This window comes from Chionomys nivalis, chromosome 22 (assembly GCF_950005125.1).
Source record: "Chionomys nivalis chromosome 22, mChiNiv1.1, whole genome shotgun sequence".
Lineage (NCBI taxonomy): Eukaryota > Metazoa > Chordata > Mammalia > Rodentia > Cricetidae > Chionomys > Chionomys nivalis.
In genome coordinates this window covers 11,339,476-11,366,926 of record NC_080107.1, presented here as the reverse complement: position 1 = coordinate 11,366,926, position 27,451 = coordinate 11,339,476, and the positions used below count along the sequence as shown (strand labels likewise).

At 43.7% G+C, this 27,451-nt stretch overlaps 1 protein-coding gene across 3 annotated transcripts; it reads left to right on the top strand.

Moving 5' to 3' along the window:
• The first annotated feature begins 1,447 nt into the window (after positions 1–1,447).
• On the top strand, positions 1,448–27,451 carry Pdk1 (pyruvate dehydrogenase kinase 1). Of its 3 annotated transcripts, none has more exons than XM_057754960.1 (11): positions 1,448–1,765; positions 3,307–3,448; positions 8,408–8,479; positions 11,128–11,312; positions 11,543–11,632; positions 13,437–13,454; positions 14,685–14,761; positions 16,248–16,346; positions 18,683–18,793; positions 20,763–20,876; positions 23,478–27,451. In XM_057754960.1, exons 1-11 carry the CDS (start codon positions 1,582–1,584, stop codon positions 23,616–23,618), a joined length of 1,233 nt encoding a protein of 410 aa, XP_057610943.1. In that variant the 5' UTR covers positions 1,448–1,581; the 3' UTR covers positions 23,619–27,451. The 3 variants fall into 3 exon arrangements, with proteins under 3 accessions (XP_057610943.1, XP_057610944.1, XP_057610941.1); XM_057754958.1 differs by having other exon boundaries at positions 1,449–1,765; positions 13,377–13,454; XM_057754961.1 differs by lacking the exon at positions 13,437–13,454.

Below are 27,451 nucleotides of genomic sequence, written 5' to 3'. Positions count from 1 at the left end.
GAGCAATCCACGAGGAACAAACCAATAAGCAGCATCCCTCCGTGGCCTCTGCATTAGTTCCTGCCTCTCATTTCCTGCCCTGCTTCAGCTTCTGCCCTGAGTTCCCTCACTGATAGACTGTGATACAGACAGTAAACCCTTCCCTCCCTAAGTCGCTCGTGGTCATGCTGCTTTATCACAGCAATAGAAACCCTCACCAAGTCAACCAGCAAACCTAACCCAACCCAGGATAAACAGTAACGCAAAGCATAGGGCCTAGCCAATAAAAAAGCTACCGATTGACCTCTAGCTCGGGTCTTCCCACTGGAGTAAACCAAATGAGTCACCGTTCCTCTTCAGCCGATGTCTTCTCCGTTCTGCTTTCCCTTCTGTGGAGCCTGGAGCTCATGGTCCTTTCATAATCGATTCATGACCATTACCTGTTCAAGTCAAAGCTTTACATTTTTAATGTGCCCAAGCTCATGGGTTATTCAATTTTATTTTTAAAATTGAATTGGCTTCTTTATTTACCTGTTTACTTGTGTGTGTGTGCACATGCAGGTGCACACACACGCAAGCACACGTGCCCCAGCATCCACGAGAAGGCCAGAGGGACAACTCTCAGGTCTCTCCTTCCTCCAAGTGGGTCCTGGGGATTGAACTCAGGCCAGCAAAGGTGGCAGCAAACACCTTCACTCACTGAGTTGTCTGACTCGCCCCCCAGATTTCTCTTTTTTTTTTTTTTTTTTTTTGTTTGTTTGTTTGTTTTTCGAGACAGGGTTTCTCTGTAGCTTTGGAGCCTGTCCTCCAGATTTCTCTTTTACCAGCACCTACCCCAGTGTGTCTAAGTGCGGAGTGCTCTGGATCTGTAGCCAGCCGAAAATTTTTTCTTTATTATTCCCCCTGCCACACCTTCACTTAGACGCCTGTGCAGATGTCCCTATTGGCTTCAGTTTTTAGGGGAAAATTCTTGTTCTACTGTTTGGCAAGGGTGAACTCTTGTAGCTCTCCGAGTCTTCACACGCTAATCGTGGGACCTGTATGATCCAGGGGCGTTTCTGGAACAGGCTCACTACCGGTGACCCCTGCACGTCCTAGAGTCTTTCGGCTGAGACTGGGAGGGCGGAGAAGTAGAAAGTGGGCGTGCGAAGGAATACACCATAGCGCGAGCTGTACTGTAAGATCCGGTTAGCCACCCGCGGGCTTCCTGGGAATTAGCAAAATCTTCACCGAGCCTTGTCTGGGTGCCAGCCAAGAGCCTGGCTGCTTGCTCCGGGTGGTTTCAGCGGACCCATACCTCTAGGATGAGCTGCTTTTTTCTTTTCCCTTTCCCCGCCTCCGTCCTCCTCCCGGGGATCCGCCCAGAGGTGGTGTGGCTTTAGTGAGGGGCGGTGGTTAGCCCTCCCCGTTTTTCCTCTCCCGCCTCCATTCTCTCGGGGCTCCGCCTCCGTGGGCGTGGCTACAGCGAGGGGGCGGTGGCCGCGGTGCTGACAGCAGCTCCCCGCCCCCGCGGCTGGCCACGTCCCGCACGTAGCGACCGGGCCGGCGGCACAGAGCTTCAGGCTGGCGCCGGGGGCTCCGGCTCCTCCGGCGGGGCTCGGGATGAGGCTGGCGAGCCTGCTCCGAGGCGGCCGGGGCGTCCGCTGCGCGGTGCCCAGTGCCAGCCGCAGTCTGGGCTCGGCCTCGGGCTCCGGGCCGGAGTCGGAGCGTGGCGTTCCGGGCCAGGTGGACTTCTACGCGCGCTTCTCGCCGTCGCCGCTCTCCATGAAGCAGTTCCTGGACTTCGGTGAGGGCGGCCTGGCCTTCGTGTGCGGGCCCCGTCCTCCCAGACTCACCCCTCCTCCCTCTTGTCGCCTCCCCTGTTGTCTTAGGTGCTTCCTTCCTCCCCGGAGGGTGCGCGCTCTGGCAGGCCGGGCACGTAACCGGGGCTTGAGACCAGGGTGTGCGAGAAAAACAAAGCAGGGGCTGCAGCCTTCCGCGCACGTGCGCAGGTGCGCGCTCGGGACCCGGTGTCTTCTGGGGAGCATTGCTCAGGTTCAAGGCCAGAGCGCACTCTGCTTCGAGGGTGGCTTTCTGCCGATGCGAGATCAGTGCCAGTACAGCGATGATCCTCTAGAGTGGCGTGATGGCAGGAAAAGAAGTTACTACTGGCCCAGTTCTTTCCTCGCTAGTGTTTCCACCGAGAGCAACTTCGTTTCACGAGCTGTCTGCCCCAAGCACGTGTAAAGTGCACGATCTTGTCAGTGTGTTACAGATTGGAGAAGGAACTGCAGAATTAGGCTTTTGACTTCTCATCAGGAGTAATGCGGGGGTGGGGGGGGGTGCTTAATATATATTCTAACATTGAAATCCAAAAGTTCTGGAGTAGAAAAAGTTATCTCCGTGTCGTGTTGTCAGATTATAACATGGTTAAAGGGCATAGGAGATAAGTGGCGTGGCTGGATACTTTATCTTAAAATTGTGTTTTGCAGTGTGGTTTCCTTGTATTTCTTTTTTAAGGGACTGTGAAAGGCCCCCGTGGCTTTATTTATTTACTTTTATTTTTAAATGCCTGTACTATAGTGTTCATGGATATTCTATTAAACTTTCGCAAGATGTTTTCCTTAATAATATACCTACTGTTGACAAGATAGTTTCTACTAAAGTTTCATCTACAAGGTTGAATTAGTTTCAAATGGATTGCTGAAATAAAACTTTAGTTCAAGGGAAGCTACTTGTCAAGGGATGGATACTCATCAACTATTCTGCCAGACATCTGGATACAAGAGTGGAGAAGGGGGCAGGTGAATTTCTCAGGCAACAGACAATTGAGTAGGTTCTTCTTGATGGTTGCTGACGTGGTTCTGGTAGTCTTTGCCTCCTGTTGCCAGAAAACCTTGTCTGTACTAACTCTATCCTGGCGATTCATATTTGTATCTAGTCAGTCTTGACATACCTGGCTCAAAATTTACCCAGAGTCATGGATCAGAATTTCTAAAGGGTAGCGGCAGTGGGGCATATAGGATGGGCTTTTCTCACCTCTACTCATAGACCTCAAACCTTAAAACAGACCCACTTAGTTTATCTTCATCCTAAAATGAATAGTAAATGTGAATTATAACAAAGTACCTACGTTGTTGTACTGATCAATTGGCATATCAAGAATCAGAAGGTCATTCTGGAATCAGGGTTACTTTATAGACCACTTAGCTCAACCTTGCCTGGATATATGTTTGCTTCCCAGTCCCTTTCTCTCACATAAGTGACTTTCTCCTTTCCCCTCTCTTCCTGGCTCCTGGCAGCTTCTGCCCTTCTACTTACTGCCTTTCCCACTGTGCTTGGTTTCAGGATCAGTAAATGCTTGTGAAAAGACTTCCTTTATGTTTCTGCGACAAGAGTTGCCTGTTAGGTTGGCAAATATAATGAAAGAAATAAGCCTCCTTCCAGATAATCTTCTCCGGACCCCATCCGTACAGTTGGTACAAAGTTGGTAAGAGTCCCATCTTGTGTTTGCAGTTTCAGTGGACTTGTGGACTTGGTTCAAGGTTAAAGAAAATACTTCTAATTTACTATTTTATTTTTATTTTTTGAGACAGAATCTCATATAGCTCTGCCTGTCCTGGAACTCATTATGTCGACTAGGATGGCCTCAAATTCAGAGAGGTCCACTTGTCTCTCTCTTCCAAGTGTTATAGATTAATTTATTTATTTGAAATAGGGTCCTACTAGGTAGTCCTGGATGGCCTGGAACTTTATGTAGATCAGGCTGGTCTCAGACTCAAAAAGATCTGCTTGGTTTTTCTTCCCATGTGCTGGGAATGAAGGTTTGTACCACTGTACCCTGCCTGTATGTAGGTGTGTGTGTGTATGTATGTATGTGTGTATATGTGTGTATGTATGTAGGTGTGTATATGTGTGTGTATGAGTATAGATGTACTACACATGAGCAGGTGCCTGTGGAGGCCAGAAAGGGCACAAATCCCCAGGAACTAGAGTTAAAGGCAGTTGTGAACTGCCTTCTGGTGGGGGTAGGAACCCAATCTGCGTCTCTACTAGAGCAATGAATGCTCCTAACTATTGGGCACCTCTCTTGCCCTGCACTTGCTCTCCAGTAGAAGAATGCCTCGATTGCCTTAAGAGTCTACATGCATTTTATCATAAAGCAAGTTTATTTCGCTGAATACATCTTTTCCTAAATAATAAAGGTTAGGGATGGAGTAGTAGTAGTTGATAGAGCGATTGCCGGCATGCGCTAGGCCCTGGCCTTAACCCTGAGCACTGCAGAAACCAGAGGAAGTGGTGTGCATCTGTAATCCCAGCATTCTTGGGACTCGGAGGCAGAAGGGTCAGGAGTTCAAGGCCAGCCTCGTCTAAGTGAGATCATGTTTCAAACAGCAAACATCACAGAAGTTACAGCTCTTATTCTGTTTTTACTAGCATCCGTGTTGATGAGTTCAGACGCAATGTGGCTTACAGCCCACACTGATCACCTTCTCCCTTCTAAAAATAAGTAGAAGTTATTGTAGTTATATAGATACTGCAATTTCCCCAAAGTGATAAGAAAGGGTTTTTAAATTTTAAAGTTTTTTTTTTTTTTTTTTGAGACAGGGTTTCTCTGTGGTTATGGAGCCTGTCCTGGAACTAGCTCTTGCTCACAGAGATCCACCTGCCTCTGCCTCCCGAGTGCTGGGATTAAAGGCGTGCGCCACCACCGCCTGGCCAAGTTTTTTTTTTTTTTTTTTTTTTTTTTTTTTTTTTTTTTTTTTTTTTTATGGGTATGGGTGTTTTGCCTGGATGTATATCTATGCCCCAAAGGTGTGCCTGGTGCCTGTGGAGGCCAGAAGAGGGCATCAGATCCCCTGGACCTGGAATTGCAGATGGTTGTGAGCTGCAGTGTAGGTGCTAAAAACTGAACCCAGGTCCTTTGAAGGAGCAGAAGTTCTCTTGACCATTGAAACCATTTCTCTAGCCTGATAATAGAAATTTAAGGGTGTACATTTTTTATGTGGCCCACCTGTGTGAATTGTTTATTTTGAGACAGTCTTCCTAACTTCACCTCCCTAGTGCTGAGATGGTAGGCCTTTATCACTACAGCCTACTTGTTAATTTTAAAGTGTTATTAACTTTGTTTTAAATTATGTTTTAAACATTGTGTGTGTGGAGAGAGAGAGAGAGAGAGAGAGAGAGAATGAGCATATGAGCCTATGTGCTCACATTCCTGTGGAGGTCAGAGAACAACTTGCAAGAGTCAGTTCCCTGCTTTGACCATACAGGTTCCAGGGATCAGACTTTTTGTTAGGCTCGAGGGCTGGTGCCCTTACCACTGAGCCATCTTCTTGCCCTTCATCCTTTTTATTTTGGGACACTGTCCTGGGCAGCCTGGAGTTCACTGTACAGACCAGGCTGACATTGAACTTGCAGAGATTCTCTTGTCTCTACCTCCTTGGAAATGGAATTACAGGTATATGCTATCATGCCCAGCTAAAAGCCTATTTATTTTGCTTTTTGAGACAGGGTCACTGTGTTCCTGGCTAACGTGGAACTCACTTTGTGCACCAGGATGACCTTGAACTCTCAGAGATCCTCCTGCCTCTGCCTCTCTGGTGCTGGAATTAAAATTGTGAGCCACCATGCCAGGGTGGAAAATATTAAGCAAAAGTTCTGTTTGTATGCATGGACAGAGTCAAGTATTAAGCAGAAAAAAAAAAAGCAACTTCAAAACATTTGCCAAATGTGATTAATGGAGTTGTTAATTTTCTATTTGTAGGTATTCTAGTGGTCCCAGTACCCACCCTGGGGGTTTCCCGATTACCTGTAACGCCAGCTGCAAGGAGTCCAACAGCTTCTTCTGAACTCTGAGGACTCCTGTACTCACATGTGCACATACTTTCCTAACTTATGTATGTGTACACATAATTAAAAATAAGTCATTATCAAAAGAAGATAAGCAGGAGTATGGAAAGTTGGCTCAGTGGTTAAAAGTGTTCACAGCTCTTCCAGAGCACCAAGGTCAGGCCATTCATAACTGCCTGTAACTCCAGCTCCAGGGCATTTGTCAAGGTCATCCTGCCTCTATAGGCGCGCGCACACACACACATGCACACACATACACACATGTACACACACAGTAGAAGAAAAAATAAAGGAAAGGAGAGTAACTGCTGCATGCTGGTCCCCGGAGGTTCGTTAGTTCATGTAGTTGAGTGAGAAAGTGGTTTAGAGAGAATCATGGGATACACAGGAAACAATTTAATCTTCCGAGGCAGCCTTTCCCGTTCCCTACAGTTCCTCATGAAAACTAGCTTATCCTGCTTTTTTTTTTTTTTTTTTGGTTTTTCGAGACAGGGTTTCTCTGTGGTTTTGGAGCCTGTCCTGGAACTAGCTCTTGTAGACCAGGCTGGTCTCGAACTCACAGAGATCCGCCTGCCTCTGCCTCCCGAGTGCTGGGATTACTTATCCTGCTTTTTGAAACCTGGTTTTACCTCACAAGGGGCAGAGATTTAAATATCTTTTAAAAAATCATTTTCATCTAAAAGACTTTTTCTTGCCAGTGCAGAGAAATTTGAGGCTAAAGCAGGGTGGTAGCTATGACGATCGCTGGGCTTTTGAATGCAGCAAGACCTGTCAAGCTCCCACAGGGATTTCCTGATGTGGAAGGTCCTTCCCTTGCCCCATCCCTGCACAGCGCTTCCAGGCATGCAGGATTTATCCTGTAAAGATAACTGAATGGCTGTGGAGGTGTTTTCAGCCCTGGCCCTCTGGTGCCCTTGTGTTTAGCAGTGTGATGCTGAGAAAGTCATTTGAATTTTCTCATTTTGTCTTAAATAAGTGCTCTCCTACCTTCAATTGTTGGGCAAATTAAAAAACTTAGATTTTAATTGCTTTTGTGTTTTGTGTATGGTAGATTGTAGGCTTTCAGTAAGTGTAAGTACTTGTTGGTTTGACCTAAACATTTACAATTAAGGTTTTAAACCTTTAATCCCAGCACTCGGGAGGCAGAGGCAGGCGGATCTCTGTGAGTTCGAGACCAGCCTGGTCTACAAGAGCTAGTTTCAGGACAGGCTCCAAAACCACAGAGAAACCCTGTCTCGAAAAAACCCCCAAAAAAAAAAAAAAAAAAAAAAAAAGTACACTTACATTTAAGTTAGTTCTTAGAGCAAGGTGTAGCCCCCTTTTTACTGTGGCTAAGACAAGCATGTACCCATGATCACAGTTAGGAATGCCATTCTCATGATGAAGTTTTTATAATCTAAGTACAAAGGGATGTAAAAGGTTAAAAACTTGTAGGGTTTATAATGTAAATCTTAAACTCTTAACTCAAATTTGGCCTACTGATCTGTGTTTGTGTGTGTTGAGGGCAAATACTAGGCAAATGCTTTACCACCCTTCAGTTCTTGTCAGTTTGTAGTTGGATTTCTCTTTGGGCCGCCAGGTCACAAATAATGACACGGAGATTTATTAATTATGAAAGCTCGGCCTTAGCTTAGGCTTGTTTTCAACTAGCTCTTGTAACTTAATTAACCATTTATATTGACCCACATTCTGGCATGTGGTGCTACCTTTTCTCCTTACTATACGTCCCGTTCTCCCTGTGTCTTCTGGTAAATCCATGCACCTAGATTCTTCCTTCCAGTTTCTCTCCCTCTGCCTGGAAGTCCTGCCTTTTCCCTCCTGTCTAGCTATTTGGTCATTTAACTCTTTATTAAACCAATCAGAAGGTGCCTTAGGCAGAGACACATCTTTACAGTATAAACAAATATTTCATAACATCTGTTTTTCGTTTTTTGTTTTGGGGACAGGGTCTCACTATTTAGCCTTGGCTGTCCTCGAACTCTCAGTGTAGACCAGACTGGCTTTGATCTCCCAGAGATCTATTTGCTTTACAAGTGCTGGGGCAAAAGGCATGAACTACCATGTCTAGCCCTTATTTGTGATTTCAATGGTAAAACTATGCATGCACTTTCTTTATTTTAAAGATTTATTTATGTATGGGTCTGTGTGTGTGTGTGTGTCATGTGTATGTCTACATGATTGTATGCAATGTATGTGAATGCCCATGGAGACCAGAAGAGGGTATTGGGTCACTTGGAGCACTGATGATTGTAAGCTGTCCTCTGTGGGTGCTGGGAACTGAACTTGTGTAGTCTGGAAGAGTAGGAAGTGCCCTTAACCACTGAGCCACCTCAAATGCTAATGGGTGTAAAAATCCTATTTCAGGACCGGCGTGTAGCTCAGCTGCTAGAGCGCTTGTTCAGCATGCACTTGACGCAGGGCTTATGGTATGCCTGGTTTGCATTCCACCCTATCTCAAAAAAGAGAGAGAACGAAAACAATATCCTACTTCAACCATAATTTATAGGAGTATTCTAAATTTAAAACTATAAAATATGAAAAAGTCCCTTTGTGTTAATTCTACAATATGAATAAACAGCTCTGATTTGTGTCTTAGGTATATCCAGAGTCTTCAGGAGCTGCTTGATTTTAAGGACAAAAGTGCTGAAGATGCTAAAACTATTTATGAGTAAGTATAATTGTATGATCCTGTTCTGAATACAGATTTTATATATATATATATATATATATATATATATATATATATACACACACACACACACACACACACAAACATAAACAACAAATATACATTTTATATATATAAACAATATTATATATATATATTTGTTGTTTATGTTTGTTTTTGTATTTTGAGGCAGGGTTTTTCTGTGTAGCCCTGGCTGTCCTGGAACTCATTTTATAGACCAGGCTGGTCTTAAACTCAAAAAGATTCACCTGCCTCTGCCCTGATTTTATATTCTTTAAACATCATATAAAAGTGTAAATGTGATTAGCTCAGTTTGCCGTTGGCCCATTTTTAGGAGACTGATTACCATCTTTTACTTACCGCATAGTTACTGTATTCATTTATAGCAACCCACACAGGCACTGAAGGCAGCAAGACAGTATAAACCACAGAGCTGGCCCGGATGTAAAACACACTCCACATCCCTCTTCGCTGTAAGAAGAGGCGGTACAAATGTGACGAGCAGTGACCATCTAGATGTGATGTACATGCCACCTGGTCTGTTATCCTGGGGAGGGCATGCCAGTTCCAAAGGGACAGTCACCGTCTGCTCCCAGTGTTCACTGTTGATTATCTGCCACCCAGATAATCAAAAAATGTATTTTTGAAGGAAAGCTTGCAAGTCTATTTTCCATGTAAGATCTCTGGTTTTGAAACATGGCAGCTGTTAATGCTGCTTTTGCTTTGTAGAGAAGCTGTTAAAACTAGCTCTGGATTCCTGTGGTCTGTGCTTTATAAGATAGCATAAATCCTCTGCTCAGTCTCATAGCCCAGACAGCAGAGTTGGTAAACCCAGCTAGTTACTTAGGCAACTATCTGTTTGTAATGAATGTTACTACAGAATAAAGACCATTGTCCACAGAATCTGTATGCTTTTTTGGACCGTCTTTTAAAAGGGTGGCGTAACTGCATTCTCAAACATGTTTTTGGTTTGAAAGTAATATTCATCAAAAGATTGCTCTCTGGGTGAGTGATGTCATTTAGTGTTTGAAACAACTCTACTGAGATCATGCGTTTATGCACAGAGAGGGTTGTGCCTTGGGGTCTTGTAGCCAGTAAATGGTGGGCTAGGAACAAGGCAAAGGGAAACGATAGAATATATATAATATATAAATGGTGGGCTAGGAACAAGGCAAAGGGAAACGATAGAATATCCTATAAATGCTACTGTGGAGACTTTTGAAGACATCCATCATCTGTTTTCCCCCCTTTGGTGGAAGTTTCTCTGTGTTGCAGCTCTGGCTGTCCTGGAACTCACTTGTAGACCAGGCTGGCCTTGAACTTGCAGAGATCTGCCTGCCTCTGCCTCCCAAATGCTGGGACTAAAGACGTGAGCCACCTGTATTCTAACAATTACGTTTGTGTGTGCATGTTCATGCGTATGCAGGTTCCCATGCATGTGTGTGAGGCCAGAGGACAGCCTCAGGTGCTAGCCTCTAGAGTGCTTGTCATCTGCCTGACGTTAGGCTGGATTGGTTGGCCAGTGAACTCCAGGAATCCAATCTTTTTCTCCAGCACTGGGATTACAGACGTGTGCCACCATGCTTGGCATTTTTACACAACTTTGTGCGGACTGAACTTGGGTCATTATGCTTATACAACAAGCCCTTTACCATCTGAGCTGTCTCCCCAGACCAGTTTTTGTTTTCCAAGACATGCTTTCCTGGAAATCACTGTGTAGCCCAGCCTGGCTTCTAGTCCACAGTGATTTGCCTGCTTCAGCCTCTACCTGGGACTGCAGGTGAATTACTATACCCTACTCAACAGTTTTTGTTTTAAAGAGAGAAACAAATAAGGAAGGGATTGTAATTTTTGTTGTTTGTTGTTTTTGAGGAATTTTTTAAAATTATAATTTGTCTTAATAGCTTGCCTTTGAAGTTTATTACCAACTAAGAATTCCAAAAGTGTTTTAAGAGATGAAAAAAAAAATCATTGGAGTAAGTTAAATAGTCCTTGGGAAAGCACTCCTTTGGAAGTGTGAGTCCTAAAATGGCTAGGAGATTGGTTTTGTTATATCACAATTAAGACTTCTGTCTTTTATCTTTTTCCTTAAATTGACAGAAATAAGAAGATAGTATGATTTGAAAACTTTTAATCCAACAGTTTTTTTTTTCTCACCTACTTTGTAAACCCAGGGTAGGTGAAGTCCGAGTTCTTTTCTCACTTTCTGTACCTAGTGGTTCTTCTTTCCGAACTCTGGGGAGGAGACCCACAGCCGACCTTTTTGGTTTACCCATCTTGCCTCACTGTGGAGCATTTCCCAAGGAGCAAGGGCCCTTTCATTGGCAGCGTTGGCAGGTGTCTCTGGAATGCTGGCCTCATTAGTGAGCCTCAGATGCTTAGATAACAGTGGATAAGGGAAACCTGTTCACTGTTCATAGTAGTGTGGCTGCCATACGGGTGTTTTACTTGGAGATCCTTGTACCTTGTAGATTCGTGTACTTTATGATCTGAAATGTATTTAACCAAGTGTGGGAAAGCCTTCACTGATGCTTCTTTCTCTGAACTAGGACTTTTTGTAGCTGCAGCCTGTATCTTAATGTCATTTGTCAAAATATTTGGATGTTTTGACAGAGAGGTTTGTTTAGATTCACAGACACAGTGATAAGGATCAGAAACCGGCACAATGATGTCATCCCAACCATGGCTCAGGGTGTGACCGAATACAAGGAGAGCTTCGGGGTGGATCCTGTCACCAGTCAAAATGTCCAGTACTTTTTGGATCGATTCTACATGAGTCGCATTTCAATTAGAATGTTACTCAACCAGCACTGTAAGTGTCCCACAGTTGAAAGAGGTACTTAGTTAATGTGTGTAGTCCTCTTAAATTTTCTTAGACAGTGTCCCTTTAAAGGGAACATCACTGCTATAAAAAGAAAGCATTTTATTGACTTTAAAATATCATCTTTACGTGTTAGAAAAATGTTCTGCTGTTTGGTACTGTTTAGAGAAACATCATTTAGATCTGGAAATGTGCTTTCTTTGGCTTTTCACTTTTGATAGCTTTATTGTTTGGTGGAAAAGGAAGCCCATCTCATCGAAAACACATTGGAAGTATAAATCCAAACTGTGATGTAGTTGAAGTTATTAAAGGTAAGTGCATTTGTCTTTTCTAGAAGGGTGTGAACGTCCCCAAAGTGCTGAGTGTCATCCTTTCCCTTATAACTACTGCATGTGTCATGAGAGAAAAATGTTAGGAGCAAACACGTTCGGTTTGGAAATCACTTCATGACATGGATTATGCAGTGTGTAAGGTAGATGCCCTCCTGATAGAATTCTCTGTTAGTAAAGTTTGGTGCTGTTAGTAAGTATATTTATCTGTTTTGCTTCAGAAAATTCAAGTCTTTCTCCATCCGCCCTTAAAAAGGACCACTGAGATGTCTCAGTGTGTAAAGACACTTGCTGCCAAGTCTTAAAGCCTGACTTCGATCCCCAGAATTCCCTAGTTGTAAGGAGAGCACTCACTCCAGGAAGTTGGCTTCCATATGTGCCCCTTGGCGTGCACATACCCACAGATGTACACACACAGTAAATCAGTATGATAAAATATTCAGGTTCTGACCCTGGCCTGTCATATTCCAGTGGTAGGAGTGAAAGTTCATAACAGTTTAATTTGCATCTTACCAAGCATTTTTATTGAAATCACATGCATGTGCATATTGTATAAGTTTTTAATGGTTTTTGTTGTTTTTAAATTTTCAAAAAAATTGTAAGTGTATGGGAGAATTTCCTAGAGTTTTGTCTGTACATCATGCGTATGCCTGGTGCCCCTGGAGGCTAGAAGGTGGCATGTGAGCTCCTGGGACTAGAATTAATGAGCTGCCATCTGGATACTGGGAACTGAACCCAGGTCCTCTGCAAAATCAGCCTGTGCTCTTTTTTTCTCACGTGAGACAGGGTTTCTCTGTGTATCCCCAACTGTCCTGGAACTCAGAGATCCAGCGCCTCTGCCTCCTGAGTGCTGGGATTAAAGGTGTGCGCCACCACACCTGGCTTGCAGCCTGTGTTCTTGCAGTTGAGTCATCTTTTCAGCCCCGTGTTCGTTGCTTTGAGAAAGTGGAGTGCTTCAGACATTTTGCTACGAACTCCCAGCCACATGGACATAGCCACAGCTTTGAGTGGCTCTGTAGACTGTATCACAGTGCTATAACCTACGCTGCTTGTAATGCACTTAGGTTGTGTGCATTTTTCTCCTTCCTGTTACAGTATCTTAGTGAACATCCTTAAATATAAAGTGATTTGCTAGTATAAGGCAGGATTCTTAGAACTGCCAGGCATGGTGGTGCACACCCTTAATCCCAGCACTCAGGAACAGAGGCAGGTGGATCTCCGTGAGTTCAGGGCCAGTCAGGGAATTCAAGATCAGACCAGCTGGGGTTACACATTAAGGCCATTACCTCAACAACAACAACAATAAAATATCATGAATTAATAACATTTTTGTGTATTTAAATTTTTAATCATTCCCAAAAGTATCAAATAATGAAGGTGTCCACTTCCTAAACCTTTTTGAGATGTCTCAAAAACGAACAATGTAAATATATATTTAATGTATAAATAATAATCTCTTTAGCCTGCTGTTTTTCTTTTGCTTTGTTTATGGTATGGTTTTTTCATGCCGACGTTTTTAAGTTTTGTGATCCGTTTTTTGTCATTATTTTTTCACAGCTCAGAGGGCTTTGTCACACAAAGAGCCTTCCCCTCACTAAGACTGTTAAAGTGTATCTTCTTCTGCAGAGAATTTTAAATTTTCGTTTGTCATTGCTGTTGGCCTCTTGTTGCGTAAGACGGAAGTAAATTTATTTAATGCTTCTTTGTTTTGTTTGATTCACACTAGATGGCTATGAAAATGCTAGGCGGCTTTGTGATTTGTATTATGTTAACTCTCCTGAACTAGAACTTGAAGAACTAAATGGTAAGCCTGCCTGGTGGTGTCTGTCCTCAGTAATGGGTGTTCTGAAGACCAAGGAGCGAGTTGAGATTGGCTCGAACAGTAACGGACTCTTCCATCAACTTCTTCACTAAGTGTGAAGGCAGAAGATACACGTGTGCAATGCACATCTACACGTACAGAATTTAGTTTGATTCTTAGGACAGATATTTTGGTGTTTTGTTTTTGCTCTATTTTAAACTGATAATTTTGATTCGTTGCTATTTTTTTTCAGAGATAGTGAGAAAAATAAATAATACCAAGAAAATTATATTTAATTTTTGTGTATTCCTCATAGCAAAGTTTATCCTTTTTCTACTTCCTGAATTGTGAGTCAGTTTTTATTGTTGAAGTCAGAGACCTGGTCCTGTGAAAGACAACGGGAGCCACTGCTCATCTGTGTGAGAGTCCGGTTCTCTCTGATGGGCTCTTCCTGCCTTTGGATAAAAGGGTTTAGGGTTTTGGAAGGAGATTGATGATGGTAGTTTAACAAGGAAAACCTCTCCTGGGTTAAGATAATCCAGGAAGGTGATGGGAGGAAATACATTTTAATAGGCTTTAGGCTGCATTCTGGATCTCTGAGAGGGGAGTAGTGGCGTAGCTACCCAGTTGAGGGTAGAATTGCTTGTGGTTTCCTGCCACACTGATTATTTGGATGGGTGCTACCCAGTAAGAAGAATCACACTACACAGACAAGAGTTTGGGAGCTTAAGCTGTATGGGCAGTTTCAAGATATCCCATTCATGTTTCCAAGCAGGAGGTTTTCAGATTAGAGTTGGGCTTATTGTTTGAATTAGAGTCCAGTTACTTGTTGGTCAAAGTACTGTAAAAGTATGGTGCCTTACCCCTTTGTTCTCCAGAGGTTTGTGTTACCTATACCCCTTGAGAAAGTTCTAAGACAATGTTCTACATGGGTGAGACATTCTTTTTCCTAAGATGTCCATCTTAGGAAGTATAACCCTGACTGACATAGAAAAGCGTAGGAGGTTGGGTGGCTCTTATTCCGGATTGAGGAATAGCAGCAGGACTCTTGTCCTCGTCCCCTGTGAGTGTGTACAGGGTTCAGACTCGCAGACAGTGATGAAGTGGTGTGAAAGCCCCGCCCCCAGCACCGTCCTCCATAGCTAATGTCTCCCCACATCACTCCAGTCTGTTCTGAAGGATGCAGTAAGCACATCTCTCTGTACTTTCACGTTTTTCTCTTCTGCTCTGTAGCGGTTTCACCAGGACAGACAATACACGTGGTTTATGTCCCATCCCATCTCTATCACATGGTGTTTGAACTGTTCAAGGTTTGTAAAATAGTATCGCGGAACCTTTACCAGTCCTTTCTTATCTTAGCAATCTGTTCTAAGACCCATGTTCCTGTGGATTTCCTAGTTCACTAAGATGTGCCATTTCATGTCAGTATCGTGCCGCTTGGCTGGAAGTGAGCCTGTGTCTACACACATGGGTGCCCTCCATACATAGGGCACATAGACCCCAGAGTTAGTCCTGGGGTTGAGTTTTCGTTCTGTTGCTTAACATGTAACTTTGGCCCTCTTTGAATCTAAGGTAATTTTCTCCAGGGAAACTTTATGAAGATTGGGAAAGACATACTTTATATAAATGCTCATAATAGCAGAGCATGCGATTGGTGCTTAGTAAAGTTATATACATATTTTCATAAGCCAAAATGTTTGGAACAGTAATTCCCAACTTTCTACCCTTGGGCCAGCCCCACTTATATGCCATTGTTCTGTTTTTTGGTTTTTTTTTTTTTTTCTTTAGAAAGTTGTTTATATTGGACTTAGAGAACTAGCTGCTGATTGTAACAGATTCAGAAAACTCAATAAAAGCATGCTGGTTATGTTGAGAATCCAGTCCCTCATTCCCGACCCCCCACTTGTTAGTGGAAAGAGAGTGGTTGGTAACTGTGTTTGGTTCCGGCAGTTGACCATGGCTCTCCTAGCTCAGGCCTGTACCGCCTCCTGCTTTAGCTGCCCAGTCTGCAGCCAGCGGCAGACAAGAGGAGCAGAGAGATGGCTGGCTGTTGGATAACGCAAAATATCAGCAGGCTGGCCAGGTGTAGCAGCACACACCTGTAGCTCCAGAAGCCCAGCGCTGTTGAAGTGGAGGCAGGAAGGATGCAAGCACTAGGCCACCCTGAGCTGCATGGCAAGACCCTGGCGGAAAATCCAAAGGAAAGAAAATAAGAAAGCACAGACTAAAACACAGAATGCTAAGAGAGGAAGGGTGGAAGAATGTGCTTTGTTTTGACAAATTAAGAATTCACCTAACACCTACAGAAATCCATTAGAGGCTAACAGCAGTTGGCCCTTAACGTGTTAGAATGGTGTTTTCCCCTTGAAAATTCAGTCATGTAAAGATATATTTAATAAAGCATTATATAAGCTGTGACATGTTTATATAATGCCCATGACAGTGGCTTTTGTCTGGAAACCTGGTTTCACAGGAACACCGCAGTCTCCTCTCAAGTCTGCTCAGTCTTAGCGGCCAGGGCCCTCTTAATTCCGCATTCAGTCGCAGCTTCCTCTGGCCGCTCTCAGTTCTGCTCCAGTGCCCCGTGTCCCGTTACCGTCCATGCTTAGGAGTGCTGGCCTTGTGTGCCTCACCAGCTTTTAGAAACTGATCAAAACATTGTGCTGTAAATTCCCTTAGTGACAAACCAGTGACAAAGAAAACTTAAGATTCAAGTAATGTACATATGTTTCAAAATTATAAGTGTATTGCTTTTTTTAATAAGCTATGCTTTAATGTAATCCTAATGTATTTCAGAATGCAATGAGGGCAACCATGGAACACCATGCTGACAAAGGTGTCTATCCTCCAATTCAAGTTCATGTCACACTGGGCCAGGAGGACTTGACCGTGAAGGTAATTTTTTTAATGGATGTGTAGGCATACAAAAATAATAAGTCTAATTTCTATAATACCTAATTTATTCTCAAGGGAAAGAATTTCAGTCAGCTAGATAATAACCACTTTGCTTTGTTTATCTGGCAAATTATAGAATTATCTTTTGAGTCTGTTTCTATTCTGGTCCTTAATCCAGATGATTCCGGTTGAAGGAACACCTGGAGACAGACTTTGATCAATGCCTGTCTCAAATGCTGCGCGCTTTCTGTGTGACGGAGCGTTAATCTCACTTCCGTTTCCAGCAGTGCTTTTCATCTGTTTTATTTCATTTCATCACCGCTTCCCAGGAGCACGTGCGCTTTTACTTTATAGTTGTGGAAACTCAAGGGCCAGAGATGAGCTCAGGGTCACACAGAGTCAAAGCTGCAGGCCCTGAGATCCAGCCCAGCCTTCTTGCCTACCTGCTCAGATAGTACAGTTTGCTTAGATTAATTTTGCTTCATTTTATAATCAGCTGACATACAGAGTGTACCAGTCAGCTGTCTGTTCTGGCCGTTTGTGCTTGCTGCTCACAGCGTGTCTTAGCTGTTCTGGACTTACTGTATTTCTGAGGAGTGTTCAGGCATTGCCAGCTCTGAGGGTTTCACACCACAATTAGCACACACTGGCTTTCTGTGCTGGCTGGCAGAGGCGTTAGCTCTTTTGATGTAGCTGTAGAACACGTGTGCCTTCCCGACTCAGCCCCAAGCACCTGTGTAGGACCAGCAGATAATTGTTTGCAACCTGCAGTTCCGTGTGTGAAACCAACACTGGAAAAAATGCAAATGATTGTTTTCATAGTTCTCATTTATATGTCACCCAGGTGCCATTCGCCCTCCATCCTTAAAATGCAGTTTCTCAGGGCAAGGTAGTCTGAAAAACCACTGTTTTACACAATTGAAGTAACTTAGTGCAGTATTCTGGCTGATCTCAGCCCGGTATGGTTGATAGCTTAGGCCTTCTGAAGGCTCTCTTGGATGGTGGCTTAGCACTCAGATTATGGTCTTCCAGATTCCCAGGGTTGGAGTTTGCAAAACCCCATGGCTGTCTTACTCCCTCGCTGTCTTCTAAACTCTTTGGCTAGCCGGTTACTTGTTCTAGCTTACCCACGATATCAAAGCCCTCTGAGTATTCCATTTCTTCTAATTGTTCCTGACAACTGTTTCCAACAGGACCTGAGAGACTAATAGTGGCAGGTGCTGGAAAGCTCAATCAGAGCAAATAAAGCCTGTCAGTGGCTGGTTTCATACTACTGGCCTGTCAGTGGACTGCCCAGAGTTGCTGCTGTCCGGGGCGGGGCGGGGCGGGGCGAGGAGCAGGGCTAGATGAGAGCAATCCCAGACCACAGGGAGCTGCTGCTGTTCAGTGCTTTTCTTGGACAAGCGCCCCTCCATTGGTTCATTTTCAAGGTCTTGATCCTGACAAAGTTTTGGATTTTGCTATGTTGGAAGAGTGATTTTGGGGGTCTGTCCTTTGCTGTTTTTTCAGAAGACATCCAGGTTATTCCTTCTGAGAACAACCTGAGGTTCAGAAGGTTTGCGGCAGTTCCTCTTTCTTCATATGTTTCTTTTTGGGCATTTGGTTTTGTTTTCACTGAGGCTCCTAGATTTTTTATGGATCGTGTTCTGGAATTCCCTGTGATTGGAGTCCCTGTGAACCTTTGTTTTCTCTGGGACCTCTGACCTCATTCGTCTTTATTTTCTCCCCCTGTTGCTGTGATAAAATCTGCTGGGAAAAGCAACTTGAAAGAGAAAGGGTTTGTCTTGGCTCATAGTCAAAGGGTCCAGTCCATCGCATTGGGGAAGGCATGGTGGGGGAGCTGCAGGTAGCAGAGCACAGCGTCCATAGTCAAAGGGTGCAGTCCATTGAACTAGGGCCCGCAAATTTCAAGATGTCATTAATTTTCCCCCCTGTGTAGTACTCCATTGTGTAAATATGCCTGCCACATCTTCCTTATCCATCCTTCGGCCAAGGGGCATAGGTTGCTTCCAGGTTCTGGCTATGACAAATACTGCTGCTATGAACATAGTTGAGGACATGTCCTTATATATTTTGCATACTTTGGTTTCTTAGGGGATAAGCTTAGGAGATGGCATTGCTGTGTAGCGTGTCCTTGACTTTTTTATTTATTTTTATCCTGATTATCATATTGCCCACCAGGAAGGATTAACCTTGTGTTAGCTGCAGCACTGAGGGCAGTGTTTGCGCTTGCAGCCTGGACTGTGACCTCTGAAAGCAGCCTTCTCCCCGAAGCACTTGAGTTCTGGTACTGCCATGTGTGGGACTTGCTCACAGTGTGATCTTTTTCCTCTCAGATGAGTGACCGGGGAGGTGGTGTTCCCCTGAGGAAGATTGACAAACTCTTCAACTACATGTACTCGACTGCACCCCGGCCTCGTGTTGAGACGTCCCGTGCGGTGCCGCTGGTACGTGAGGCAGGAAGGCCATGAGTCGGGCAGCTGTCCTCAGACTGTGGCTTCCCCAAACCTGTCCAAGCCGATTTCAGAGGAGCTCACAGGGAAGGAAAAGGCTTTGAAACTTCAGAGACAAACACTTCTGTCTAAATTTCAAAGCCCTGGGATTAGATTTTAATTGAAATAGCCACAAGACAGATTATAGTTTAAGAATTTTTTCCCTGCTACTCTTAGTAGTGACGTCACAGCAGTTTCTCGGTGGTAAACCATGTGACAATCTATTTCAATATGAAGATTAAACTAGGGATTGTAGTAATAGTTGATTTTTTTGATATTTTAACATCATCGACTTTTTGATATTTACCCTGAAGTATTTGTATTTAAAAAGACCTCATTATGAGGCACAGGCTGGCCTTCAGTTCACAGGGAGCTACCAGCCTTTGCATCCAGTGTTCTGTGGTTAAAGTCTTATGCCACCATGCCCACCCAGTGTTTTACATTTTTTGAAAAAAATATTTTTATGATTGTATGTGTATGAATGTTTTGGTTGTGTGTATGTAAGCGCACCAGTGTACAGCACCTACAGAGACCAGAAAAGGGTGTTGAATTCCCTGGAACTGGAGTCACACATGACTGTTAGTTACTCGCTGGGGACCGGGAACAAAACTTGGATCACCCTTAACTGCTGAGTCGTCTCCCCGGCATTCAGGTTTTAATCTTTTAATTCCACGGGTCTGAACCTCAAGTTACAGTTGTTTAGGTGATGTTTACTCTCAGAGGCTCCCCCATGAACAAGGGCCCTACCAGGGAAGAAGTGGGGGTGGCTGCCTTGACTTCCCCTGCAGTCCTCTGGCTCCTCAGTGCAGGTCCCTTTGAGAGCTGAAAACTCAGTTGCAGCTCAGCCCTGGACAGGGAGGAAGTTGGAACTTGGGTAGTTGACTTGGGACACACACAGAGTTAGAGTATAAAATAATTAGAACTATTGGGATGGCTCAGGGGAAACACGCTTGCCTTAGCACCCTGATGACGTCGTTTGGTCCCCAGATCCCATATGGCGGGAGAGAGCCAACCCCTGGAAGTTGTCCTCACCGCCACACATACAACATTGTGCACACATGCCCGCACTCATAAACACACAAGTAACAATAATATAAAAATAATCAGTGGGAGAAGAGGCCAGAGCCTCTGCGTGTTGTTAGCGCAGTCAGTGACTCTTCTGTTCACACACACACTGAAGAGCAGCCCACTGTAAGGAACGCCATTGAAGGCGTGATGTGGAGATGGAAACCATTTCAACTTTCCCAAGTGTTTGTGGATTTTAGCCAGGTAAAGAAGGACCAGATACTGGAAACGGGTTGAACGAAGACCCAGGAGTCCTGTGTTTAAGGAACTGAGGGGAAGGTTGGTCCTGCTAGGCAGGAGAGCAGTGGGCAGAGACCTGCTTTTGTCTCGGAAGCTCTTTCCTGAAGCTTGGCTTTTTGTCTCTAGGGCGGGGTGGGTGGTGGAGCAGTGGCTTGCTTTGAAGACTCTGGAGCAGGGAAATGATCTGTCGGTGAGCATTAAGAAAGTGGACTGTTGTAGATCATCTCAGGTTCAGAACAAAGGCTGGTCATCCATGGTGTGACGTCTGAGCTTCCTGTATCTTGGTATTAAAGCTGCAACGAGGCATTTCCTCGTCTGGCTCCTAAACAAAGCAGTGTGCTTTATATGCAATTGCCAAGAGCTGTATTGGGAGCCTTGGAGCACCACAGCGAAGAAAAGCAATGTGCCTTCTCCAGACTGCCACAGTCATTTTATAGACAGAATCGATGCACTAATGGGCTCAGCCAAACTCCAGCTTAATCCTTCTTTGTGATTGAGTTTTACAAGCTCTCTTGGATGCGCAGGTTGGTGGGTCTGCAGTACTTGGTGGCCTTACCTGAGTCAGAAAAGTATTTAAAGATGTGGGGCTCTGAACAGAGCTTTGTTTTTCATTGAACAGGCTGGTTTTGGTTATGGATTGCCCATATCACGCCTCTATGCACAGTACTTCCAGGGAGACCTAAAGCTGTATTCCTTGGAGGGCTACGGGACTGATGCTGTTATTTATATTAAGGTAATAACTGAAGCTTCCTGGTTTAACTGTATATGTATATATATGTGTGTGTGTATGTATATATATATTTAATTTTTACATGTATGTCTATGCACAGTGATTGCCTAGTACCCTCAAAAACCAGAAGAAGACATTGGATCCCCTCAAACTTGAATGACAAGACAGTTGTGAGCCACCATGTAGGTGCTGGGAACTTAACCTAGGTCCTCGGTAAGAGCAGCCAGTGCTCTGGACAACTGAGCCATCTCCTCAGCCCCTTGCCCAGTTTGAAAAAGTATAATGGGTGTTTACTAAACCTCATACTAGTTAATAAATATAGTGATAGTGACATGGGTATGCACCCATTTGAGTAGTTGAGGGCAGCAGGGAAAGAAATAGAAAGTTAGGTTAAAGTAGAAAATCCTGAGTGTCAAAGAAAGACCTTGGGTTCACTCTACAGCACTGTAAAAAAGGAAAAAAAGTGAATTTAGTTTTAATGTGAAACATATGACCAGTCATTGATCTGCTTTTTAAAAAACAAAAGCCCACATTTGTTTGTTTGCTTGTTACATGTGTGTTCATGGGTTTGTGCATGCATGGTGGTCAGAGGACAGCCTTCCAGAACTAGTTCTTCCCTTTCACCATGTGGGTTCTGGAGTTTGACCGTGGCCGTCGGGCTTGGTGACAGCCGCCTTTAACTGCTAAGCCATTTTGCCAAGCAATAATAGCACCCAGCCTTCGTGTGTGTGAACCTGTGGCTTACACATGTTGGGCTAGTGCTTCCCATCTGCCAGGACATAATTATCCTTTTCCTAATAAAGACATTTATTTTTATTTTATGTGCATGAGTGTTTTGCCTGCATGTATGTGGACCACATATGTGTCTGGTGCTCATAGAGAAGACAGCATCAGATCTGTTGGAAGCAGAATTACAGATGATTGTGGGCCACAATGTATGTGCTGGGAATAAGCCCAGGTCTTCTGTAAGAGCAGCAAATACTCTTCACTGCTGGGCCATCTCCCCAGCCACCTAAACTATTTACAGTGTGTTGTGTGGGGGTACGCATGTGTGGGAGTCAGAGGGCAATGGTGGAGTTCCTTCCTCTGACCATGTGGGTCTTGGAGATTAAATTCAGTTCTTTAGCTTGATGGCAAGCATCTTTACCTGCTTGAACCATACATACACCCAAATAAATAGTAATACTTTAAAAGCACTGATTACGTAGTTGGTGCACTAGTTTCTTGTTCTGGCCACTAGATGGCACCCACTTTATAGGCTATTCTTAAGAGTGTTGTGAAAGTTAGCCTGAAGAGACTAAGTGCTTTATAGCCATGTTATTCTTTAACATGTCTTGGTGAGGAACTTAGATATAACAATATTAGTGCAGTATTTTTTATTTAAATAACATTTTTTCATTTATTTTACAAACCGACCACAGTTCCCTCTCTCCTCTTCTCCCAGTTCCGCCATTGCAGTCTTTTTAACATTAAATGGAGCATTCTGATAGATGTTTAGACTATTTAGAGCACAGAGATGGAAGGTTTTCTATTTGGGAAAACCTAGAATACGAGCATTTTAATGGGGTCATCACACCTAGCCCCTTTTAAAGACCTTATTCAGCATCATCAGGAAATTCCTAGTTCGACATCTTGGAATACCAGCGGCTGTGGTCAGAATAATAGAAAGTGTCGTCATCACTGTGTCCACCGTTTACAGGAGCTGTAGAACAGCGAACCAATGGTTGTGTACAGGAAGCAGAAATTCATTTCCAACAGGAGAAGCAAACACGGTATTTGGATTGCAATGTTGCTCAGTGACAGAGTGCTTGCTTCACCCACAAATGAGGCCCTGTGTTCAGTCTCCAGGACTGGGTGCAGGGAGGGAAAGACATGAGGTCTAACAAGGATCAAGTACTGCTCATGTAAAAGCCAAGATGATATTTATAAATGATGATAATATTGGTATGTCCAGTTTTTAATTTTTTTAAAGGTTGTTTTATGTGTACGAGTGTTTGCCTGCATGTATGTCTGAGCACTACATGCCTGCTTGATATGGGTGGCGCTCAGAAGAGTGCGTTAGGTTCTTAGAGTCACAGGTGGTGGTGAGCCACCATGTGGGTGCTGGGCCTGGACCCGGGTCCTCTGCAAGAACAAGTGCTCTAAACTCTGAGCCATCTCTATCCCTGTGCATTGATGTTTTCAGTAATACATTGCTACACAGTGAAGAAGATTGTTTCTCTCATTAAATCTGTATACATACATGAAGGTGGATACCTGATTTTTATGCTCTTACACTTAGCCAGCTTTCTGAGCGGCTGACTCCTGGCTGGGTGTGTGCTTTATAAGAGGTGTTTGTTCTGTCTTGCTAAGTGTTTCCAGGCTGGCTGGTTAGGGGGGTGACTGAAGCATCAAATCCAGTCACTGTGCTATCGGTGCCGCACACAGATGTAGCAGATAGCATGTTTCAAATATGTCCGCCCTGAAGACGATGTGTGGTTAGTGATTAGTTGATAAGATGCCAGTAGAATGCTGTGGACTTGTAGTTATTGTTTGCCGCCATATATTATCTCAGATAATGAATTCTTAAAGTGGCCAACTTAGAGGACTTCTTTTCGACTCCAGGCTCTGTCAACAGAATCCATCGAGAGACTCCCCGTGTATAACAAAGCTGCTTGGAAGCATTACAGAGCGAATCACGAGGCCGACGACTGGTGTGTCCCCAGCAGAGAGCCGAAAGACATGACCACATTCCGAAGCTCTTAGATGCACGTGGGACAGCTGGAAAATCCAGATGTGGTTTATGCCGAGTTTGGAAGAGATGTGTTTGGAGGCACATTGTACCAAATATGTCACGTGTGATTTTCACAGTTCATGTTTGCTAAAGCTCCTGAAGGATCAGTTACACCAACTTTATTCTGATATGTTTGGTTAATTGGACATATTTTTAAACACTCATAGTTTTGGTCAACTTCCCTCTGTGCGGCAGACGTATGGAGTGTGAAGTCTCTGGGTTTCTGTAGGAAGTTGAGTATTTTTTTTCAAGTTTTCATTTATGTCTGCTAGAAACATCTAAAGGATGCGGAGTAGCTGGTTACCTGCCTGCTTTGGAGTTCTGTCATCTGTTAGTGGTAACACCTAATCAGATGGTTTTTTCATCCCCCACGAAAGCAGAACACAGTGGTACCAGTAGGACCTTTCGGCATTTATGCATTGTCTACAGAAATTAACTGATCATGGCATAGTTTTATTGCAGTGCATGGTAATGACTGGTTCCTCACAGAGCTAAGTCCAGATCATGGGTAGTGGGCTCAGGATCAGTGCAAGGGTTTCCTTTGAAAACTGTGTCTTGCCACGTAGCCCTAGCTGGCCTTGAACATAATGCCCTTCCTTAACCTCCTGAGCGCTGCAACAAGAAGGGTGTGTCTAGCTTATAAGAGAAATGCTTATTTCCCAAGCAAGAAAAGTAGCAGAGAATAAACTAGGGCGAAAGCACCAAGTGCCCGACTGAGCCAACGGGCTGTTGAGATTATCTGATGGAGATTATCTGAAGAACTGGTTTCTCTGGGTCTTGCTCCAGGCATCCAGAGGCTGAAGGCCAGAGATGAGCTTCTCCAAGTAGGTGAGGCTCACAGTGGGCCTGGCTAAAGCCACACTTCATAGTGAATAATGACACCACTGCTGTTGCCAAAGTGACAGAATGGATTGGTATAACCTTTGGTTCCCTGTTTCTGGACTTTAGGGGACATAATCCGAACCTCAGGCCTGGTACAATTGAAAGCAGAATCATGAACAGGGAGAACCTCAGTCACCTTGGTTTTAAGTGGTGACTACAGATACGTATTGTTCAAAAAGTGCCGAGATTTTGTTTTTTAAACAGAGAAAAGTCAACTTAGATTGGCTATAAAAATCTTTCGCGTCTGTGTGGTCATTTAAAGTTTGCGAATGCTTTGAAATATTAGGACGTTATTTGTGTCACAACACAGAGCCATGGAGCAGGTAGTGACACCTTGATTCTCACTCAGAGTGACCCGAAGCCACACAGAATCGGAGCCACAGCCTGAGCTATCCCTGCTCATCGCTGTCATCTGTCGGGATGTCCTTACTGGATCTGTTGAGTGATGAGGAAATACTGTGAGAATGTGCTTTCCCACTTAAGCTGGAGGGATTTGGGGGTTTGGTTTGGAAAATGCTGTGATGGGATTTATCAAATTTCACTGTGTCCCATAAATATATACAGTTTAATACAAAAGCCAAATCATGCAACACGGCACAAAATAGGATTTTTGTACAAAATGATAGAAACGTTATAGATTGAGGATACTCCGTGGTGGTCAGCCCAGAACCCTCATGGGAGGGGTGAGGGCCTGAACTCAGGTCCTGTTGGCCCAGGGCTTAGCTAATATGACCAAATGTTGGAAAAGACGCACCTCCTAGTGTTCTAATTGAGGACTTTGTAAGGAATAGAAGGCGTTCCTGAGTGACGTTTACTCCATGTGTTACACTTACTAGCTTTAAATTACATTTTCCTGCAACGCTGAAGTATTTTGGAATCTTTTGTACACCTGTCAATAAATGTACTATTTTTACTTGTGAAATACTTTTCCCTCTCCAAGGAATTAAAAAGTTCCCCCTCTGACTTAAGAGCTAAGAAATGTTTTCAGACAAGAAGTAGAATTATTTTACTTCAGCCCCCCTTTTAAGGAGTAACACCTTTTTGCTTTGTTGTCATGGCGATGGATAGAAAAGCATGTGTGGAAATGTTCTGGGGAGGGGGTGCTTTCTCAGTGTGGCTTTGAAAGATTCCTAAAAGGCTTTTAGATTCTTAAGGTGAGCTGTTTTGTCCGCCTGCATTAATTTTATGTGGTATAGGTAGAGAAATAGATTGATGGTCGGGGAGCTGATAGCAAGGGATTTTTATAACCTGGGAAGTTAATGAGTGTGCCAGTGCTTTGTAGGAAAGGGATTGTAAGAATATTCCACACTGAAGTTTAAAATGCTACTTGGTTTCCATGTCTTTATACTTAAAAATGGTCAGCGCCTTCCACTGCGGAGTTTCTACATGGAGATAGTGAAGCAGAATTTTACTGTATTTTAAGAGGTTTTCCCAGTGACAGTGAGCTGAAAACTTGGATCAGCCCTTTTTCAATAAATCTGAGTCATTTATGGGATACACTCATGTCTTTTAAAGAGTGATCTCTAGCCGGGCGATGGTGGCGCACGCCTTTAATCCCAGCACTTGGGAGGCAGAGGCAGGCGGATCTCTGTGAGTTCGAGACCAGCCTGGTCTACAGAGCTAGTTCCAGGACAGGCTCCAAAGCCACAGAGAAACCCTGTCTCGAAAAACCAAAAAAAAAATAATAAATAAATAAATAAATAAATAAATAAATAAATAAAGAGTGATCTCTCTCTGGTGCCCTGCTCTGGCGTGCGGGCATACATCGAGGCAGAATGTTGTATACATAATAAATAAAGAGTGATCTCTCTCATCATCAAGGCTCAACATTCTATCCCAGAAATTGTAAGTAGGTGTCAGCACACTTACTCAGCAGGTAAAAGCAGTGGCCGCCAAGCCTGACAAGCTAGTTCTTTTCTCAGGACACACATGGTAGAATAGAGAACCAACTAACCCATCAGCTGTCTTCTACATGTGTGTGGCAAAGCAGGCATCCCCTATACATACCACACAAAACAAAATGAGGCCAGTTGTAGCTAGGCGTCCTATACTCTGCTACCTATCTAATAGTCAAGAGGTGTTTGAGGCAGGTTTCCACTGTGTATGGTCTAGTGAGGAAGCAGGTAGTAGAGTTTGTGTGGTTTGAGTTACTCTGGGTTCTCATTATCTAACACGCTGCCAGTGATTGATGTTTACTGCATCAGTGGAGAACTGATGTAAAATTTGAAAAACTATATAAATAAATCCAAGTAACTTTCTATAGTACAAACAATTGTAGGAAAGGGCTTAATTTAACCAGCACTACCTTCTATCTAGTACTAATGGAGTGTCTAAACTCTTATAGTCAAGACAGATCACATCCTAGTCCTCACAGATAGCACGGAAGCACCACATCTTCCTCTCACTGTTAAAATCAGTAAGTTCCAGCCAGCATGGTGGCACATGTGTAAGGGATCTCTTCAGTGTGAGCCAGCCTGGTCAGCAGAGGGAGTTCGGGCCAGCCAATTCTACATAGTCCCTGTGTTTTTTGTATGTTTTAAAAATCAATAAGGTTCGGAGCAATTACAGAGGGAGGGGAAAGAGTGGTGTAGCTCTGCAAATGGCCAATTAGGGAGGAAGCCCAGCTGATAGACTTTGAGTTTACGTCATCAGTTTCACAAGGAAATGTGAAGCTTCAGAGGATAGATGGCCAGGTTGAATTTGGTTGTTTTTACTGGAGGAACTTCTCATTATATCTGATTAACTTTTGGTCATAATACTAATAATTTTTTCACAGTCGAATCCAAGACACTCAAAGAACAATGCTTTGTGTAGGTTTTTTTAATGTCAAATGAATGCATTCCTATTTTACTTAGTCCTGGCATTTGCAAACTGCCATTCATATCATTTGTCTACTTTTGTGTTTGGAAAGAATTAAACATTT

Coding starts and splice junctions, on each gene's coding strand:
- Pdk1 (XM_057754958.1), top strand. CDS start 1,582: ATGAGGCTGGCGAGCCTGCTCCGAGGCGGCCGGGGCGTCCGCTGCGCG. Junction 11,633..13,376: donor TGTAGTTGAAGTTATTAAAG/GTAAGTGCATTT, acceptor GATTCACACTAG/ATGGCTATGAAAATGCTAGG. Junction 14,762..16,247: donor TGGTGTTTGAACTGTTCAAG/GTTTGTAAAATA, acceptor AATGTATTTCAG/AATGCAATGAGGGCAACCAT.